We start from the raw sequence: 20416 nt of genomic DNA, 5'->3' as shown, positions 1-20416 counted from the left end.
TATCTATATATATATCTATGTATCTATCTATCTATCTATTTATCTATCTATCTATCTATCTATCTATCAATCATCTTCTTTCATGTGTTGCATGTGTGTAAAAAAAATAGTATGTATAAGTGCGGTGCCAAAGTAATGAATAGATTAAAAAGAAGAAAAAGTGATTTAAAAAAACTAAAATATATAAATGAATACATAAATAAATATAAATACATTCTTAATATAATCAAGAAAATAGCAGGAAACTTAAGTGCATGTATTGTTTTTCCTGATTTGACTCTTGATGTCACGTGATATAATGTCGGACATTTCTATTGGCCAATTCATACTAAACGAGTTCCGGTGCTTTTCAAGACGTTAAAAATACGGAAGTTAGTTCTCTCCCAACGATACAGTTTCTTACTTTATATCGACATTTTGTTTTACTAATACATGCCTTTGTTATTAATATTTTACATTTTTTGACAAGGATACAAAATACACGGCATTTTTTTTGAAGTTCTATAAGTGTTTGTTTTCAAGAGTTAAGAGACTTTACGCGGAGGGATCTCACTGGCTCTCGTTAGGAGCGAGATTTGAATTGCTCTCGGATTTTATCGTTTGTATTCTTAACCTCAAACATCTATTGAGATGTTTTTTATTTTTCTATAACACAGTTAGCAATACATGTGTTTTCCATTTTTGTATTGTTATAAATACACGCAGGAGACATCACTATTATTTGCCAGGTAAGCATTGTCACCTTATGATGTTAACTAAAATGTTGCTATTGTGAGCTAACGTCCCATATGAAGAGATGGGAAGCTAATCAACTATTAGCATTCGTGCTAATTTTCAGAGATAGTTGGCGATAAAAACGTTAGGTCACTTGTATATATCTACTGTATTTATTTAACCTGTGTAATACTTTATGATTTAGTTAATCATCCATTCAATACTCGCATTTATTATGAAGAACACGCTGGGTATTTTGAGCTAGCCAATGGTTGCTAAGTGTTAGCAGAGTTTGTTAATGTTAGCAGGATGCTAGCTTACTTTATAAGTATCATGCTGGGAAAAGTATTTGAAACATTACTATTTTTTAAACGTTATTGACGTTATTCACATACATGTTTAATTCACACAACTGTTAACTGTTATGACCTACAAGCATGAGCCTGATTGTAACTAAATATTAAGAAAATCAGTGATGTAAAGTACATTTACTTAAGCACAGTTTTGAGTTACTTGTACTTTACTTGAGTATTTCAATTGTCTGCTACTTAGTACTTCTACTCCACTACAGTTCAGAGGTAAATCATGTACTTGTCCCCCACCACTTTTATTTAATGTCTTAGTTTCTTTGCAGATTTGTATCAATAATGTGAAATGTAATCAACACTTAAATAATACTTTAGTTACACCTGGAGTAATGTTAACTAGCTACCCTACAATATACAAAGTAATTAAAACTGCACCTTTACCATCCTTGATAAACAAGTTAATGCATCAATATTTATAATCAAAACATACTATATACATTATTCTGTAATAATTATTTTTGCTCCTCTGTAGAAGATACAGATGACTTTAGCGACCTGTTAACCATGTTACATTTCCCCCTTTCCACACACACACACACACACACACGGTTCCATCTTCTATGAGGTTTTGGAGTGTGTTCCACGGCTGAGTACACTGACATACTTAAAGTATATTTTGATGGTAATACTTTTGTACTTTAACTTGAGTAATATTTTCATTGCAGGACTTTTACTACCAGAGTATTCCTACACCCTGATAGTTCTACTTTTAAGTTCAGTTATTTTTGCTCCTCTATAGAAGATACAGATGACTTTAGCGACCTGTTAACCATGTTACATTTCCCCTTGTCAATACTACTAACAACCAATGTGATTCTACGTTACATTTGCTCATGGTGTAATTAAGCTATTTTCAAATTGTCTATGCAGATGGCTACCCTAGAAAATAGTACTGATGGAGATCAGGAGAACATGTTGACCCCCTCAAAAGGGTACTCTCGTCCAGTTTTAAATGACACCACCGCCCCCATGATATTCTGCAACCTCACGCCGTGTCAGTTTGGCATCTCTGTCAAGAGCTTTACTCCAGTGTCATCATTACCAAACCACAAAGGTGAGAGCACTGGTCTTTATTTTATGTTAATCTGCTTGTTTACATGCGTGTTTACTTTGTATATATCAGGCACACAACTGTAAGAAACCATACATTTTTACATTTACTGTAGGTCATTTTATAACCAGTAATATTAGTATGTACACCTTCCAAAAAGAAACAAATTCAGCACTATACATCACCACTGAGGCGTTCAATCAGAGGCAAAGAAACATCACAGGGAATTTTGTATTTCCTGCGTACGGCAACTATTGATTTTTTACTGAAGTGTCATTCTTTCCCCTCTTCTATAGATAAGTCTCGTCTGGCACAATTGAAGGCTAGGCGGAGGTCCTCCGTTGGTGTCCGAGGCTCCCCAGAGACCAACTCCCTGATACGCTTCATGGCACAGCACAGGATGAGGACTCCGCCACCGCCAGGCTCCAGAACTCCAGAGGTGAGATCTTTCTCAGGGTGCAGATGAGAACATCTTGCACCCCTGCTGCCACATCATATTGGGGTGTGAGTCAATGTTCAGATTGCAGCCAGGCGTTTGATGGGCTCTCTGTCATCAAATATTGAAACCGACATCTATGACTGATTCTGTATGTGACCGTGTGGCGTCTGTACGGTTTTGTTCATCATCAGATGCATACAAAGACTGGCCTCACTGCCATTACTACTAGTAGTTTTACACGAATAGCAGTATTGCACATCCACAGTAAATATTCATATGCTGTATGTGCACTCGGTTAAATAACTTTCTTTCAGGCCATTTCACTCCAGCTTCAAAAGGAGACTTCAGATGAGTTTATGTAAGATTAGCTTATTTTGATCTGGTACCAAATACAAACATTAATTTGTCATTAGCACACAGTGAGATAAGTGTTTCCTCCTGTGTTGACTGCTATCAGTTGAAAGCAGCAAATAAACAGAGCAGAAATGTATGAATTGTTTGAACTAGCAAATGCTTTTAAATAAAGCGGCTCCATTTGCTTGGAACCAGCTGTAACACTAACTGAATCTCAGGGAGCTGGTCCCTCTAAACAAGTTTAAAGTACTTCCTAATGACCGAGAAGCAGCAGCTCTGTCTGTAGATGCCTTTTATGATGATGCTCTGAGTGTGACCATATATGTTCTCTGTTATTGTTGTTGTTTGTGTTCTTTAACTGCTGCTGCCTATCTTCGCCAGGACTCGCAAGGTTTCCATACTTATAAAGTAACCGCCGAATAGAGAGCTCATGAAAGTGATCCCTCACCCAATATTTAATAATCAAAGACTTGCACCCTTTATGCCTGAGAGTGGATATTACAAGTTATTGGTCAGACACAGTGTACTCTAACAGTAACATGTCTATATGGCATTAAAACAAATAAACATCAAATTACAGTTTTAAAGACATTTCTACCCCATAATTCACTTCTTTCCCTAAAGCATATTTTTGGTAAACTAACAATAGACGGCATCTGATTCTACCTTTTTTAATGGATTATTTCTGCTGTTAAAAGTTGGTTAACATCAGCATATGTTCACAGTTATGATCATTTGAGTCATACTAAATGCTTCTTAATTTAGCATAATATGTGTTAAGCTGAAGTCTATATGACAACATCATTAAGGAGAGTTCTACACTAGCTCAATAGGCGCGTTCACACCGCAGTACTTTTCCCACTTTAGTTCCGATATAGTTCCGAAATGTCGCGTTCACACCAAAAAGAGCCGGAACTGAAATTAGTTAATCAGAACCTTTTTACCCCCTTTTCCGGTTCCTATGTCTGATTGGCTGGGCGGATTGCAAACCACGCCCCGTAAAATTTAAAAAAAGTTTTGTGAAGCTGCCATTTTATTATCCTTGCATTAGCATTATTAGCATTAGCCCAGCGCACAAACGCAGAGAGATTAATTTATGGCAACACAAAAGAAAACATGGGAGCGGTGGAGATGTGGAGATGTCGGTGTTCTGGCGATTTACTCGGAAGGCTTCAGTAGAAGCTGCTGGGAGTCCCAGCAGCTTCTACTGAAGCCAGTCCCCAACTCCGGGGACTTCCGGCCGGGGACTTTGGGTGGCAGTATACGCCGTGAAGTTGTTTGCGGCCTGCCAGTAAACCCAAAGCAGAATAAGAAAAATAAGTGACGTCAGCTGCTTCATTTGCCTAATCCTCCCCCAGGGAACTTATTCCGGTGTGAACGCGATCTGAACTTAGTTCATGGGAACTACAGAGTTCTCATGAACTAAGTGCTCATGAACATTTGTGGGAAAAGTACTGCGGTGTGAAAGCGCCTATTGCTTAAGATAATATGTTTCTGACCAATCAAGGACAGGAGCTGGGCTCTTGGCACATTAGCCAATGACAGGAGTCTGCTCACCAGCACATGGCTTATGATAAGGATCCCAATGAGAGCTTTGCATTTAGCCATATGTACATGTGGAACTGTGAATGTTTGGAACCCAGTGAGAATATAAATGGAGAGTTTAGAAGTGCAGTATGATGCAGAGGTGGTTTAAGAAGTTACTTTGTGTACAACCAAATATCTAGTCTGCAGCGGGTGAGTGACACTGAAGGATCCACACATTTAATTATATAAATTGCAATATACTGTCTGTACTTCTGTCTAATGCAACCTGTCGCTTTCTAATATGCATGTTTGTTTTTATTTGCATTCCCTTTATATGGAGTCTCCTTTGTTGCACATTTTTTATAAATTGTGATCACTTTTTTTAATATTATAATTAATTTTTAGGGCGACTGAATGATCTGACCAGGGACTACAGATTAAAATATGCCTCTTTGCAAACACAAGTGCATTTACAGCAATGCTTATTAATGTGCACTTTCCCTAGTTGTGAAATAGCCTAATAAATACAAATCCCTTTAGAGTCGAATGACGCTTGAAGGAAAGTATTTTTTAACTAATGTGTTATCCTAATTGAAAGAATATTGTGACGTAACTGTAAGAAGAAGCATTGCTCCAGTGTTTCCCATATATTGATTTATTTGTGGCGGGCCACCACAATTAAATATCGTCCACCACAAATAGATCTCGTAAAAAAAAAAATGTTTTCCAATTTTTTTTTTTTTTTTGAATAAAATAACATTTCGTTGTGGAGCGCAGTTACCCGCTCAGCCCCTCTTTGCGTGCTCTTTGCTCTCAACGGCCCCTTAGCCCCGCCCCCTCATCTCTGCAAGACATTTCTGAAGTTTGAAACCAGATGCCGCGTGCCGGAGAATCACCCGCCCGTCCACACAGCGGCGTATATGGTATATGGTATATGCATACATTTGTCCAAAATGGATGTATTCAAGTTAACTATGATAAGTTAGTCTCTCTGTTCGTATCACGCTGTAAATCGCGGAGACCCAGCTCTTCAAATAAGTTATTAGCTAACAAGCATGAAAGGAGCCTAGCAAGCTAGTTGCTAGCTAGGTTGTCGAGGTTAGCACGCTGTGTAACATTATAGCGCTCCTAACGTTAGTCAACTACCGACTGCATTTAATTCTTTAACTCTGACGCTGAATGATGTTTGCTCCCTCACACCAGATGAATATAGAAACATATTTTCAGAGGCAGAAACGGGCTCATCTTGAAGAGGAGCAAACACAGCCTGGAACAGAGGTATTAGCATTAAGTACCTATAGAAACACACGTTGGTGGGACACACGCGGGAAAGCTGAACAGTCCGACCAGTGTGATTAGCTATCCAATTAATTTGTTTGAAATATTTTCCAGGCTTCAAACCAGTGCTAGTGTAGCAGCAAGAGAGGGTCAGGGAGCCGTGGCAGAGCCAGCTAGCTCAGAAGCAGCAGGTGAGATTGACAGAAAACACAGAGATATAGAAGCTGGTCAGAAAACCAGATTTCTGAGGCATCATTTCTATTTGTCTGTGCCTCATTTCTGTAATTGGGAAGCAAGCATAGACGCACTGGATTTGATCCAGAGTGGTTGAACAGTTCATGACATTAAGGATTTTGGGGGCCCGTTTTTGGTTGCGTTTCCACATGGCCTAGTTTTGGCCCGGGGCTACTTTTTCACCTTTTTTCTGGCCCGACTAAATCGTGGGCCTAATAAGGCCTAACCAAACCGAGCGAGGCCTGCAGTGGAAACGCGCCTCAAGCTAATTTACAGATGGCCCTGAGCCCAATAGAGATTGCCCTGAAAAATGCTCATGGCAAGGTTTTGGGGGGCCTCCCCCTAGACAATGTAGATGTTTGCAGGTCTTAGATGCTGTCTGGTGCATTCTCTAGACTGAATTATAAGATGAACCACCACAATATTATATTGTACAATTTCTATTGTATTCTTCATTTCACTTGTTTGTTTGTTTGTTCTTGTTTGTGTTTGCTCGCTTGCATGCCCTGCATAGCTATAAGAAATACTTAAGTTGTTGGTCAAGACACTTTCCATCTGGAAAAAAGTAGAAAACATTACATTCAGTTATAACTGCCAAAACAAACATTATTTACACTATTATGGCCCCTGTTAAAAATGTTTGTAATGTTATCTACTGTAAGTTGGTCGAACGAATGCCTCCTCATCCGGAAGCTGACCGAGCAGCAGTCGAGAGGAGCCGAGCGCATCCTCTTCAGTTGCGCCACTTATGTGACACACAAGAAGAGTATGTGACAGACATGAATAGTCAATTCTAATGTCTAACACTTAATGTGGAGAAGGAGATGTCCGGTGTGGGTTGATTGTGCGTTGATCTGTTGGTAATGCTTCTGGGTTCCGGTGGGCATGTAAACATATGCATAATGCTGCGCTATACTTTGTGGCCTCACCCAGTTGCATAGCGACACTTATTGTTTAGGTGTCTTTTAATAAGCAGGTAGTCATATCGTTAGCTAGAACTAGCTGGATCTGATCGATATGGACATAAACGCGAGTGAAGTCTAATCTGACGGGAGAGAGACCAGCTGCTGCTGACGAGTGGACACGCAGCTCTGCATGATCACATGCAGCGGTGAGCGGACAAAACACACACTTCAGGTTAGAATAGCACACGTAGCTATTTTAATGACCTCTCAAACTACCTAAACTAGTTATAGATATGTTTAGTTTCACTGTTGGGTTACTCATTACTGGATCCGCGAGCTGCATGATACTGGCATAATAGATTGCCCGATCGGGCATCTAGCAGGTGAGGCTTCATTGCCTGAGCTAAATACTAGATGGCCCCGGGCAGTCGTTAATGTCGAGCCCTGTTGAATATGCCTCCATTTTAAAGCCCCGGCCACACGAGGACGATAACGGTCTTTTCCGTTACCGTTTTGTGTCATATAGACACGGCTGCACATAACTGGTGCGCGCACCTCCGCCAAAAAAAGAGCACCGGGTCATTTGAAAAAAAGGCGCATTTGCGTACCAAAATTGAGAGAGAAGAGAAAAGAGGAGAAAGATATTTGCGAGTTGCATATGAACTCAGTGCCGGCCCGTAGCACTGGCGTTATAGATGTTCGCCTAGGCGGGCGCCAGATCTGTGGAGGCGCTGCGCTGGCAGTTCTGGGAGGGAAAAAAACATTTTTGACCGTTGGGGCTCATCCTAATTTTCGGCCTTGATGTAACAATATTCACAATTAAGTAAATGTAACACCCTTTTCACCCCGGTTCCACCTTTCATTTGCCCTGTACGATGGGCGCTGTAAGTGATGAAAATGGGGGATGTTGGATTATCTGGCGCTCACAGCCAAAATGCGAGTGAGCGAGGGAGAGAGAGAAGGGCGCACCGCCCGGTGTTGTTATTAGAATCTGGTGCCATGCTAGCTGCTCTAATGGAGATAAGAAGAAGATGTTTCTACAATAATGTGGAGGGAGAGTCCTCTCCAGTCAGACTGAGAGGCTGATAACTACAGCTCAGTGAGGTAAAGGACTGTGGAGTGTTTAGATAGTTCACTTTAGTCTAAGTTCAAACAGTTTGGTCACAATTTATGTAAAGACATATTTCCAAGGCACTCCTTTATAATTATTGGGATAAACAGGTTTGAAATCATTCCAGGAGAGATTAAAAAAAAAAAAGCATAAATAAATGTTAAGGTAAAATAAGATATGAATGAACAACACAAATAAAATAAGTTACATTAATTTGTTATTGGCTATGGTAGGCTATTGGTTATGTTCACATACTTATTTGATTACATCCACTTGTCTAAGATGACAACAGAGGCTTTCGACCCAAAACCAGCTGTTGACTTGTGGATGCAAGCAGCTAATCACAGACTCAACCAGAGAGAAAGTAGTAGACCTACATCATCAGCTACCATGTCTGACAGAGAGGAAGACAGTGAGGAGAACAGTCAGGAGGGACAGCTTGTAGGATTACTGGTCGTGCTAATGTTGTCGTGTGTTCACCTCTGCATGTGTGTTCAGTGCCGTGTGTCTGGCAAATAAAGTCAAGACCCCCTCAAAAGTTACGGTTTATTTCATTTTAAAGGATGAGCACCAAGCAACATCTCCAGGTGCTCCTTTGAGAACCAGGGCAAAAAAGTTATGTGCACCCCTGCATATAGACCATTCGGCCACACTAGGACGACAGAATATGGCACTAAACGATAACGGGTCCGAAGGTGGATAGAACAGCATACGCAACGCTCTGGGGGGTCCAACGGCTCCGTGTGTACGCCCTATACGATCATTTTCTGATGATGATGAGGCCTCTCCCCACCTCTGCTGCTCACCCCCGCGTCAAAGTAAACTGCACACTGAATTCAGATTATTTATCTTTCTCTCGATATGGACATAAACGCAAGTGAAGTCTAATCTGACAGGACGGAGACACGCAGCTCTGCTCACCTGCAGCTCCTCCCTCTCTGATGCAGCGGTGAACGGAGCAAAACACACTTCAAGTCCGATCATCACCCTTAGCTATTTTAATTACCTCTCAAACTACCTAAACTAGTTATAAATATGTTTATTTTTACTGTCGGCCGGGTCACTCATTACTGGATCAGCTGCTGCATGAAACAGACACTGGTGCTGTCCGAAGAGAGGGAGGAAAAAGAGAGGCTCCGTGTATTTTATTATTATAATATATAGAGTCGTTATTCATTTGTTTTAAAGCTCAATAAATAACTAAGAAGACCTTTGACCAGCATTTTTATAATTTTGTCTGGAAGATTTAAACTTTAATACACGTTGACTGGCGAAAAACTCTGCCCGGTTCCCTCGGCCCCCACCGCGTAGAATAAACAGAAGGGCAACCATGACAACCATGCTTCTTCGCTGCTTTTGTGGAGGAAGTTACAGCGCCACGTACAGGCTCGGCATATGTACTGCAGCTTCTCCAGCGGTTGGAGCTAAACGGAGCGGTCTCGTGTGGACAGAAACTTTCCGGTGTCTATTGCGTGTGGACGGAAGCTTGTTTGCGATTGCATATGCGTTTTACCGCTATCATCCTCGTGTGGCCGGGGCCTAAGCCATGGCTATACCACACACAGCATGGTCAATTTGATGAATGGGTTGAGCTCTACCCCTGCCTGAGCCTCCTTGTGGGCATAGGACTAGTTATCCCCGTTTCTAGTGTCAACTGTGAACGCGATTTCTCGGCGATGAACAGAAAAAGCATCACTTTGAAAAGCACAACAAATTATTATACATTTTCGTTATTAGTTCAGTTTGTGGTATTCCATTTGGCTTCATCCTCAGGTGAAAACAGACCTCCGAAACCAGCTCCAAGGAGAACACCTGGCTGCTTGCTTGAAGATCTCCATAAATGGACCCTGTCCTGAGGCCTTCCCATAAGATGGGGCATTAGAATATTTGTTCAGGAAGCCCCGTAAAATCGGATGTCAAGACAAAGGGTGCAAACTTTGCAACAAGTAGGCTGCAAACTTTGCACATTGTCTGAACATCTGAAGCGTTGTGTAGCCGAGCCAAATTGTATTTTGTTTGTTTGTTAGACATCCTAGTCGTGGTGTTCCAGGCGGGATTTGAACTCGGCACTTAGCCCTCAGTTACTCCAGGGAGAATGTCATTAAATGTATGTAATCTAATGTAAATCACTTTGGAATAAGGCATCTGCTAATTATATTTTGGGAGAATAAACCCCACAGATCCTCAACTCCGGTGTGGCTCACTCATTTACAACGCGGGAGGGGGGGTGCCCGCCGGGGGGGTGCCCCCACAAATAGAATTGAATTCTGTGGGAACGGATAACTTGTATTATTCATGGGCAGTGTGTGTGGTGTGTGATCGATGTCCTGCCTGTTGGTAATACCACTCGTGTAACTTCAGGAGTGTATGGCCTGTCAGGCTTCATCACTGAGCGAATGTGTTTGTTTCTCCTCAGCACGTCATGAGTGGGCCTTTACTTCCCCAAATAAACACCACGCTGAGGCAGAAGATGGCCAGTTTCCGGAGCCTGATGGATGTGGAGGAGAGTGTGATCTGTGATCCCGTGCCAAAGCAGGACAGCAACACTGGAGGATGCATCAAGACAAGAGATTATCTGTCTGGTGAGGCCGCCTCATTGCTACAGGATTAATAGTTTCATTCCTCAACAAGGATCTATGCCAGTAGGGTTTTATTATGATGTCTGGAGGCGGTGGATTAATGCACAGCGCAGTATAAACTCTGTTACAGCAGACTTTCCTTCTGATTAGCGTCATCAACACGTTTCTGAGCTGGTTGATGCCAAAGTGAAACGTTGTCTCCCGTGCTTTGATCAACTTTTCTTCAAAGTTGGAATTCAAGCTGTGTTTTTGTTACGATATGTTTATTTGATATGTGCTGTTTTATCTTTAACGGAGGTGTCCCAAAGTCCCGTTTGTTTATTTACATGTTATTTCCATGTTTGTCTGTATCCCGGTCAGATGGGAACAGCCCTTCTGAAGGGAAGGAGAACCTCCCCCCAAAGATGCCACCCAGCAAGAGGAAGCGCCTGGGCTGCAAGATGGAGTTTAGAGAGGCTCCTACCCCCCCCTTCAGTTTGAAGGAGCAGGAGGTACTGACTCTTAACTTGACTGCTTTAAATAATTTACCTAAAAGGTTTTCCCTCTCTGTCTCCTTTGAATCTGCTGATTTATTTTTAACTGAATGCTAGTTTTCAGTGAACTTTTCAGCATCCAAAAAGAGACAAACTCACTCAAGTGCTGACGTTTGTTTATTTATTTATCATCACATTTGTTTTGCCTTTGTCTAAAGCTTCTATTCGTAAAATGCAATATGAGGTTTTCAAAGCTAAAACAGCAGTTTGATAAATTCCCATTTCCTGTATCCACAGAAATATTGTGTTCTTGCTGTCGTGGTGCTTTGAGGCAGAATACAAACAGTGAATTCTTATTTCTGTCCACAGGAGAAGGAAGAAACGGGGACGCTGACATCCAGTGAAACTGGGCACGAGGCCCACGCTGTGCTTATATCCCAAAACCTTCACGATGACTTTGAGATCCTCGCCGGTTCCCATGCTAACAAGCAACAGGTTAGATCCTAACACACACTGCAACACACACTGCAACACACACTGCAACACACACTGCAACACACACTGCAACACACACTGCAACACACACTGCAACACACACTGCAACACACACTGCAACACACACTGCAACACACACTGCAACACACACTGCCACACACACTGCAACACACACTGCAACACACACTGCAACACACACTGCAACACACACTGCAACACACACACACACACTGCAACACACACTGCACACACACTGCCACACACACTGCAACACACACTGCAACACGCACTGCAACACGCACTGCAACACGCACTGCAACACACACACTGCAACACACCTGCAACACACACTGCAACACACACTGCAACACACACTGCAACACACCCTGCAACACACACTGCAACACACACTGCAACACACACTGCAACACACACTGCAACACACCCTGCAACACACACTGCAACACACACTGCAACACACACTGCAACACACACTGCAACACACTGCAACACACACTGCAACACACACTGCAACACACTGCAACACACACTGCAACACACACAGCCACACACACTGCACACACAGCAACACACACACACACACACACTGCAACACACCACACACACACACACTGCAACACACACACACACTGCAACACACACACTGCAACACACACTGCAACACACACACACACACACACACACACACTGCAACACACACACACACACACACTGCAACACACACACACACTGCAACACACACACTGCAACACACACACACTGCAACACACACACACACACACACTGCAACACACACACTGCAACACACACACACACACACTGCAACACACACACTGCAACACACACACTGCAACACACACTGCAACACACACACTGCAACACACACACACACACACACTGCAACACACACACACACTGCAACACACACACTGCAACACATACACACACACACTGCAACACACACACTGCAACACACACACACACACACTGCAACACACACACACACTGCAACACACACACACACTGCAACACACACACTGCAACACACACACACTGCAACACACACACACACTGCAACACACACACACACTGCAACACACACACACACACACAACCTTTAGAAGTGACTCCCTGAGAAATGAATGTAGGTTGTGATTCTGCTCACATGCCTTCCCCTTGTGACGATCCCTTCTGACTAACAGCATGACCTTACTCTTTTTTAAGTGGAGAGAAAATCACAGTCAATACTAGCAGACTATAAGACTTTTCATACAAACATACATACAGAATAAACATTGATGTATTCATGGCGGCCGGCCACAATTTAAACATTGATCGCCGCTGTAGCAGGTCACTGGAGATGTAACCCCGACATTCAATATTGGATTCGTCTTCTGAAATCTCTGGAGAACGATTTAGAATTGTAAATGCTGAGTCACTGGAACCAGACAGTATAAACATATGGAATATATCAAGTAGTCTAACTCCCTGACTATGTTTAATTTAGGAATTTTCATTTAGAAAGAATAAATAATTTCTAAAATACATGAGCAATCCGTCTGGGTACTCGGTCTTTGCCAGTCATATTCAAATAACAAGGATACTGTGCATTTTTGTATCGACAAGGGGCCCAAACACAATGATCCGTTGGTAAACAATTAGGCTTAGTCTAGTGGGTAGAAGGGGGTATCATGCACCCCCCTGAAATATACTTTTAATCAGCTTTTCTAGATTGGAAAAATTGGGTAGAAAACGATTAGCTATGTTGAAAAATTGTCCCACGTGTATTTTTTCCCCAAATTAGTGTTTATTTACCCTAAAATCGAGTTTCACTCTTTTACACCTTTCACTATATCTCAGCCATTATTTCAGATAACTGAACAAATAAGGTATCCAGATCCATGTTTTGAGGGTCAAGGAACACAATAAAACTATTCTTAAAGTGATCACATGTGTCTGTGGCATGCTATTAGGCTAATTAGTGCCGCCATTACAAGAAAATAGCATTTTAGTCTTGTACCAAGAACGATGTATTTTGCACCGACACAGAAATATTCTTATATTCAGTGTTTCCGAAGTGGAAAGAGTATGTAGAAAATGATGAGCTATGTTAAAATGTTGTCTGGATGTCCCGCATGTATTTTTTATGCAAATTAGTGTCACCATTACCAAAAACTGAATTCACACTTTTCACTCTATCTCAGCCAATATTGCAGATACATGAACAACTAATGTGTCGAGACCCATGTTTTGATGGTCAAAGATCACAATAATACTATTCCCAAAGTGATCACATGTATCTGTGGCATACAGCTCTGGCAGTAGTGAACATTTTTTCCCGCCAAAAACAAACAAGTAGCTAACTTGGCTACACATTCAACCTTCAAACAAACAAGGTAAGTAGCTAACTCAACTAGACTCATGTCTAGTTGCATGTGTGAGCTGTCTTTCATTTTGACACACAGAACAATGGGGGCTATCCACCCTTATCCACAATGTAAAGTAATTCACAGCCTCTTCTCTCTGTGAGGAGCAGCAGGTTCAGCTTTCAGAACAAAGTAACAAAAAACTAAAATGGCATTCATTTTTTTAAATATGTCGTGTAGTGATAGATTTATTTATTGTATCATTGCTTTGATAACAAATATTATTCATATACCCCTTTTAGTTGTGAAGATATAATCATTCATTCTGGGCATGTCATTTTCAAGCCTGAGGCCTGAAAAATAGGCCCAGGGCTTAACAGGTTAAACTGTGGAACATGATGGCTGCTCTCAGAACAGGGTGTCTTTAGGCGCTTTCACACCGGAGTACTTTTCCCACAATAGTTCCGAAAAGTTGCGTTCACAGAACTTCACACCAAAAAAAAACCCGAACTAAAATTAGTTAGTTGCGACAAAGTTTAGATCAAAGATGGTCATTGTAAAACTGAGAGACCTGAATACTTCCCATCTTATAAGAACAAAGAAAATGCATGGGAGCAAATAGAATCACGGGCTGAGAATATGGGTCTAGTTTGACTTCAAAGACAAGTGAAGGGCCTCTTTGCTTGTGAGGCTAAACACCATCAGTCGTGCTTTAAATCTTTACGCACAGCATTAGCCAACTACGAGCGCAGCAGTATTCTTAAAGCAGGAGCTAAGGATACCAACCAAGCTTTCATGTCAGCCTCCCAACCTATCTAACCTTTCAGGGGGGTGCATGATACCCCCTTCTACCCACCCAACTAACTGTTAAACACCTGACCTTTTGAAACAACATCCATAACATTCATCTAACTGCAATTTAGAAATTATTTATCACTATTGCACTATTTTATCTTTTGTATTTACTTGCACTATTTTATCTGTTTTATTGTGTTGCGCTATTGGAGGAGCCTGTGACCTAAGATTGTCATCATCATAACTACACTGTAGCTATGTACGTATGACCAATAAAAGCTTTGAACCTTGAATTAGACGATCTCATTGATGATTGGCGTCAATATATGACAACATTAAAAACAATAGAGCATGTGTCAAACTCGAGGCCCGGGGGCCAAATCAGGCCCGTGGTGGATTTAATTTCGGCCCGCAGGGTAATTTCTAATTACTATTAGATCTGGCCCGCCGGTATATTGCACGCACACCTTCACTCCATCCTGAGGGTCTCCTCAGCTCAGAGCCTGAGCCCAAACATTGATGAACTTGCACCCAAGATGAGATGCCAAGTATCTGAACTAGCATCACAGAGCAGCACACTGAGTTTAATGGATGTTCTTCTGCACTTTCTTTCTCACGGCAACAGGGCATGTTTGTTTTGTTCTTTGAGGGGAATAGTTTTTTTGAAGCTGTTGTTGGCCTGAGGAAACATTTAATCATAAGAAATGACTCTGGAAAAGCTGCAGATAGAGCCATAAGAAATGAATGCAACTGATTATTTAATGTGTAATGTTGTTTTTATAGGCAATCATTTAAGCTTTGTTAGTTCCAGGTTTAATATGTGCAGTAAGTTCATTTCAATAAGTTCTGCAATAAACATTGAACCAGTCCGGCCCTCCACTAGTACCCATTTTCTTATTTTGGCCCACTGTGTATTTGAGTTTGACACCCCTGCTCTAGAGGATCGATGTGGACGATTGGCAGGCCGCAGGCGAACACTGGATTATCAGTGTTTTTCATTTAGTGCAGCATACTCCTTTCACTCATCACATTACAGCCGTTTCACGATTGGTGTTAACATCAATCTGAATTAAACTGTTGCCCTCAGATACAAACAAATTAACTGACGCTTTTCATCCTTTCTGTGGAGGCATGAAGGCAATATGTGACACAACAGCTTTAAGGTATGATAAAACGACGCCAGGCAGTGTCATACCTCTGCTCTCGTCTATAAGGAAACCGACCTGCCAAGAAATGTTTATCTGCCACAGACAATATTTGAAAATGGGTGCTAATTGAATTCCCTGTTTAAAAACAGACGTAGATTTCCTTTTTTTCCTCATATCGAATGGGTTGCTTTTAATTCTCTGTAGAGCTCAGTCGCTCCTTGTAGTCGCTCTAACACAAACAGGCCGACAACAGACACAAGCACAACCAGATTCAAGCGTTTTTTATCTGCCAATGGGAAGTGACGTGGGTGATATCTGTAAGGTTAACTAACCAAGCTCACAATTTCCTAAATGAAGTGTGTAATGGCCTTTGCCCACAGTAGCACACTTCCGTGGCAGCACAAGCAGTAATCATAAGCCTCTCCACTGCAGCCACACAGCAGGTGACAACAAGGCAGACCTACAATATTGTGACCGTCTCCTCCCCCACAAACTGCTGTCTTTCCCTAAAAGGCTCAGGACGTCTGGTCATGCAGGCAACAAGAGAGAAAACACCATGTTTAGAAATGTTACCGTGACAGTTTTAAGTACTCTGTGGAGTGTTTCCGCTTGTCCTTATGTTCTTACTTCATTTTCTAAGACACGACAGGCCTCTGTTTACCGATCCACTACAGCTGTATTTAATGTGATGGGGCTAATGCTAACTAACCATTTCTGTGCTATTTCTGCCACGACAAATATTTTCAAGCTTTTGTCACTTAGGTCAGTGCTGACAGCTGTTGCTAAGAAACAATCTGTTTACAGACGAGATCTTACCACATGTTTTTGTTTGTGGATCAGTTTTAAATATTATAGTATAGAGATGTAAAGGAAACCAAGAGTTGGATAATAAGATGAATCTGGTTTTTATTACACAACCTCATACTTAAACTTATTATATTTATGTCCCCTAAAATGAATGAACTTGACGATTCTGACTTGTGTATCCACGTAGTTTGTCGCTAGAGAGTGTTTTAACATTTCTCCGCTAAAGGTAGAGATGTCTGGACTTTTCATAAACTGAATGTCTCAATTTGAAAACACCCAATCGCTGTCCAATATGCCAATAAACCTGAAACCTAACGTGTATAGTGTACTTTTCCATAGCGGTCAAACATTTTGATGTTGCAAGTTAATTTGACTCTTACTTGTAATATGCACAAAAAAATCTCCTATAATTTGTTGTCTTGTGTAACCATTAGCCAATCACCAACCAAGGTAACCCCCCCCCCCCCCACACACCTTATCACCTGAATCTCCTCCTAGAGCACCATTGTATTCTTTGTAACCAAATGTCTCTCAGAGGGGCGTGGGGAGGGGCTCCTTATTTTCATCTAAAGTAACAGACAGAGAATCAGCTCTTTGGAAACAGGGCTGAAACAGAGGGGATTATGGGTAATGCTGCAATTATCTGATTGGTATTTGGAGCCAAACACTTCAGAGACATGTTCTGTATATATCTGAGACCTATAATATATTGATGAAAAACAGTATAATAGGGGACCTTTAAGGGGGATTTATTAGCCTGTTCTGTGAAGCCCCTTGAACTACAGTGCAACAGAAGGGGGGCCTAATGTATTCTCTCTCAACAGGATAGGGTATTTGATCTCCGAAGCCCCGGTCAGGCACCACCTGGTGAAGCTTCTGCCGCTTCTCCATCCCTGGCTTTCTCCCACTTCTCCCTCCCCTCTCTGCAGGAGGTGAAGCCCCCAGGTAAACACAGCACTCTCAGTGGCAATGCATGAGTAACGATCCTTTAATCTCAGCTCAACTTGAGGTTCGCTTTATGCACAGATAACAACCTGCAGTGTCTTCAGGGAAATATTCAGTTGTATTTTCAACAGGAAGTTCACAGAATTTGAGTTTCCTGTGTTGGAGTGTGTTTTTTAGCTGAGAGGGTTTAAATGGATGAATCGCCACCTTTTTAATGTGGATATTTATTCAGTGTTGAGGCTATATTTAGTTGATAGAAAGCAATAAGGTCAAACAAAATTAAGTGTTTAGTTTTGCATTTTTAAGTTAAGAAAAATGTCATGTATGTCATTCACTATGCAATAGAGCAGTGGTTCTCAACTGGTGAGGCCTCGGGATCCACTTTTTCCTTTGTCAATAAATCGCGACCTGACATTTTGAACCACTCAAATCTATTCAACAAGAAATGGTGCTGTAATATATATACGCCTTTCAGCATACAATATTAATTAAAGTGAAGTACAGTGCATATATCCCTTATATCCCTTCACAGAACTAAAGTATGCTTTTAAAAAAGGTTTAATGAGATGATGGAATCAAAGCTGAACTATATAAAAAGGCACGCATGCTGAAAACTCAACCCCAGCAGGGGGGTCCGGGTGGGATTCCCCCCAGGAGATTTTTAGAAATACTAACATATAAACTACGCATTCTGGTACACTCCGAGAAGAAAATAAATAAATCTATTACTATCCGACATATTAATAATATGTTATGCCATTGTTTGTTTGTCACTTAGTTCTGACAGCTTGCTGCTCCTCACAGAGAGAAGAGCAAAGAGTAGAGAGTCTGTGTGACTTACTTTAAATTGTGGGTAAGGGTAGATAGCCCCCATTGTTCTGTGACCTGTCAATCATCAAACTGGGGGTCATATTTCATTATGTGTTCATTTGTATCTGAAGTTGTAACCATGGATGTATAAAGAAGAGTTCTACCGCAAAGTTATTCTCCGTGGGGACTTCCGGCAACTATCTTGATTCTGATTGGCCAGAAGACTCGAAAACACATCAGCAAAGATGCTTTATTGAGAAGATGATCACTAGTGACAGAAGTTTTCAAAACCGTTTATGGTCTCCGGTACTTCCAGTCCAACGCCCACTGCATGCACAGCGTTAGAAAATCGGGCCTTCAAAATAGAAGTTTGACTTTTTTTCAAGAGTTCAATTATTTTTTCTTCACTCACACATCTGCGACCCACCAGTTGAGAACCACTGCAATAGATGATGTCCTTTATTCCATGTCTTGTTGTATGTCTCTAGCTACCAGGAGTTAATAGCAAAGTGTCCTTCCCCTCTGCCTCTACCGGGAGAAAAGGTCAATGGCTGCAGTTAGTGTTTCTGTCTTTTCAGGAGAGGATGCGGTTAACACGAAGAAGAGTGTGCGATTTGGTTGTCGGCTCTCTCCTGAGTTTTTTGACAAGGCGCTGCCCCCCAGCACCCCACTAAAGAAGGGGTCCACCCCAGCCCGAGCCCCCACACCTCGGTGGAGCCTACACCCGCGCTCGGTGTTGAAAACCCCGCAGAGAATTGAATCCCAAACTCAACGGGACCTCAGCAGCCCCACAGATTTTGGAGCCTCGCCGACATTCGCCAACCGCAGAGTGCCGTCGGTGAGAGAGGACCCTCAGGAGGAGGAGGGAGGAAAGGTAAAGACGCTGCTAGAAATGTTTTAAAGGTCACCTATTATACAAAATCCACTTCTTCATGTCTCTTCTACATCAACATGTGTCCCCTCTTCTCCATGTCTCTTCTACATCAACATGTGTCCCCTCTTCTTCATGTCTCTTTCTACATCAACATGTGTCCCCTCTTCTCATGTCTCTTCTACATCAACATGTGTCCCCTCTTCTCCATGTCTCTTCTACATCAACATGTGTCCCCTCTTCGTCATGTCTCTTCTACATCACATTGTCCCTCTTCTTCCATGTCTCTTCTACATCAACATGTGTCCCCTCTTCTTCATGTCTCTCTACATCAACATGTGTCCCCTCTTTCTCCATGTCTCTTCTACATCAACATGTGTCCCCTCTTCTCCATGTCTCTTCTACATCAACATGTGGTCCCCTCTTCTCCATGTCTCTTCTACATCAACATGTGTCCCCTCTTCTCCCTGTCTCTTCTACATCAACTGTGTCCCCTCTCTCCATGTCCTCTTCTACATCAACATGTGGTCCCCTCTTCTTCATGTCTCTATAGCTCTTCTACATCAAACATGTGTCCCCTCGTCTTCATGTCCTCTTCTAGCATCAACATGTGTCCCCCTCTTCTCCATGTCTGCTTCCTCACATCAACATGTGGCCCCTCTTCTCCATGTCTCTTCTACATCAACATGTGTCCCCTCTTCTTCATGTCTCTTCTAACATCAGCATGTGTCCCCTCTTTTCATGTCCTTCTACTCAAGGCATGTGTCCCCCCTCTCTTCATGTCTCTTCTACATCAACATGTGTCCCCTCTTCTTCATGTCCTTCTCATCTCTCTACATCAACATGTGTCCCCTTATCTTCATGTCTCTTCTACATCAACATGTGTCCCCCTCTTCTTCATGTCTCTTCTACATCATGTGTCCCCTCTTTCTTCATGTCTCTTCTATTTTTTGTGTCCCCTCTTCTTCATGTCTCTTCTACATCAACCATGTGTCCCTCTTCTTCATGTCTCCTTCTTCTACTCAACATGTGTCCCCTCTTCTCATGTCTCTTCTACATCAACATGTGTCCCCTCTTCTTCATGTCTCTTCTACATCCAACATGTGTCCCCTCTTCTTCATGTCT

The 20416-nt window shown here is 41.9% G+C and overlaps 1 protein-coding gene across 1 annotated transcript; it reads left to right on the top strand.

Moving 5' to 3' along the window:
• Window positions 1–348: 348 nt before the first annotated feature.
• Window positions 349–19294, top strand: LOC117560335 (cell division cycle-associated protein 2-like; the record flags this gene model as incomplete). The annotated part of the gene is given in 8 exon segments (XM_034237190.1): window positions 349–728; window positions 1953–2136; window positions 2430–2572; window positions 10398–10563; window positions 10921–11051; window positions 11403–11528; window positions 17490–17610; window positions 18999–19294. Coding segments are annotated over 7 exon segments (1167 nt in total), but the record flags the coding sequence as incomplete, so codon positions are not given.
• Between the last annotated feature and the right edge of the window lie 1122 nt (window positions 19295–20416).

This window comes from Gymnodraco acuticeps, unplaced genomic scaffold, assembly GCF_902827175.1.
Source record: "Gymnodraco acuticeps unplaced genomic scaffold, fGymAcu1.1, whole genome shotgun sequence".
Classification (NCBI taxonomy): domain Eukaryota; kingdom Metazoa; phylum Chordata; class Actinopteri; order Perciformes; family Bathydraconidae; genus Gymnodraco; species Gymnodraco acuticeps.
This window is presented reverse-complemented; position numbering and strand designations above follow the sequence as displayed.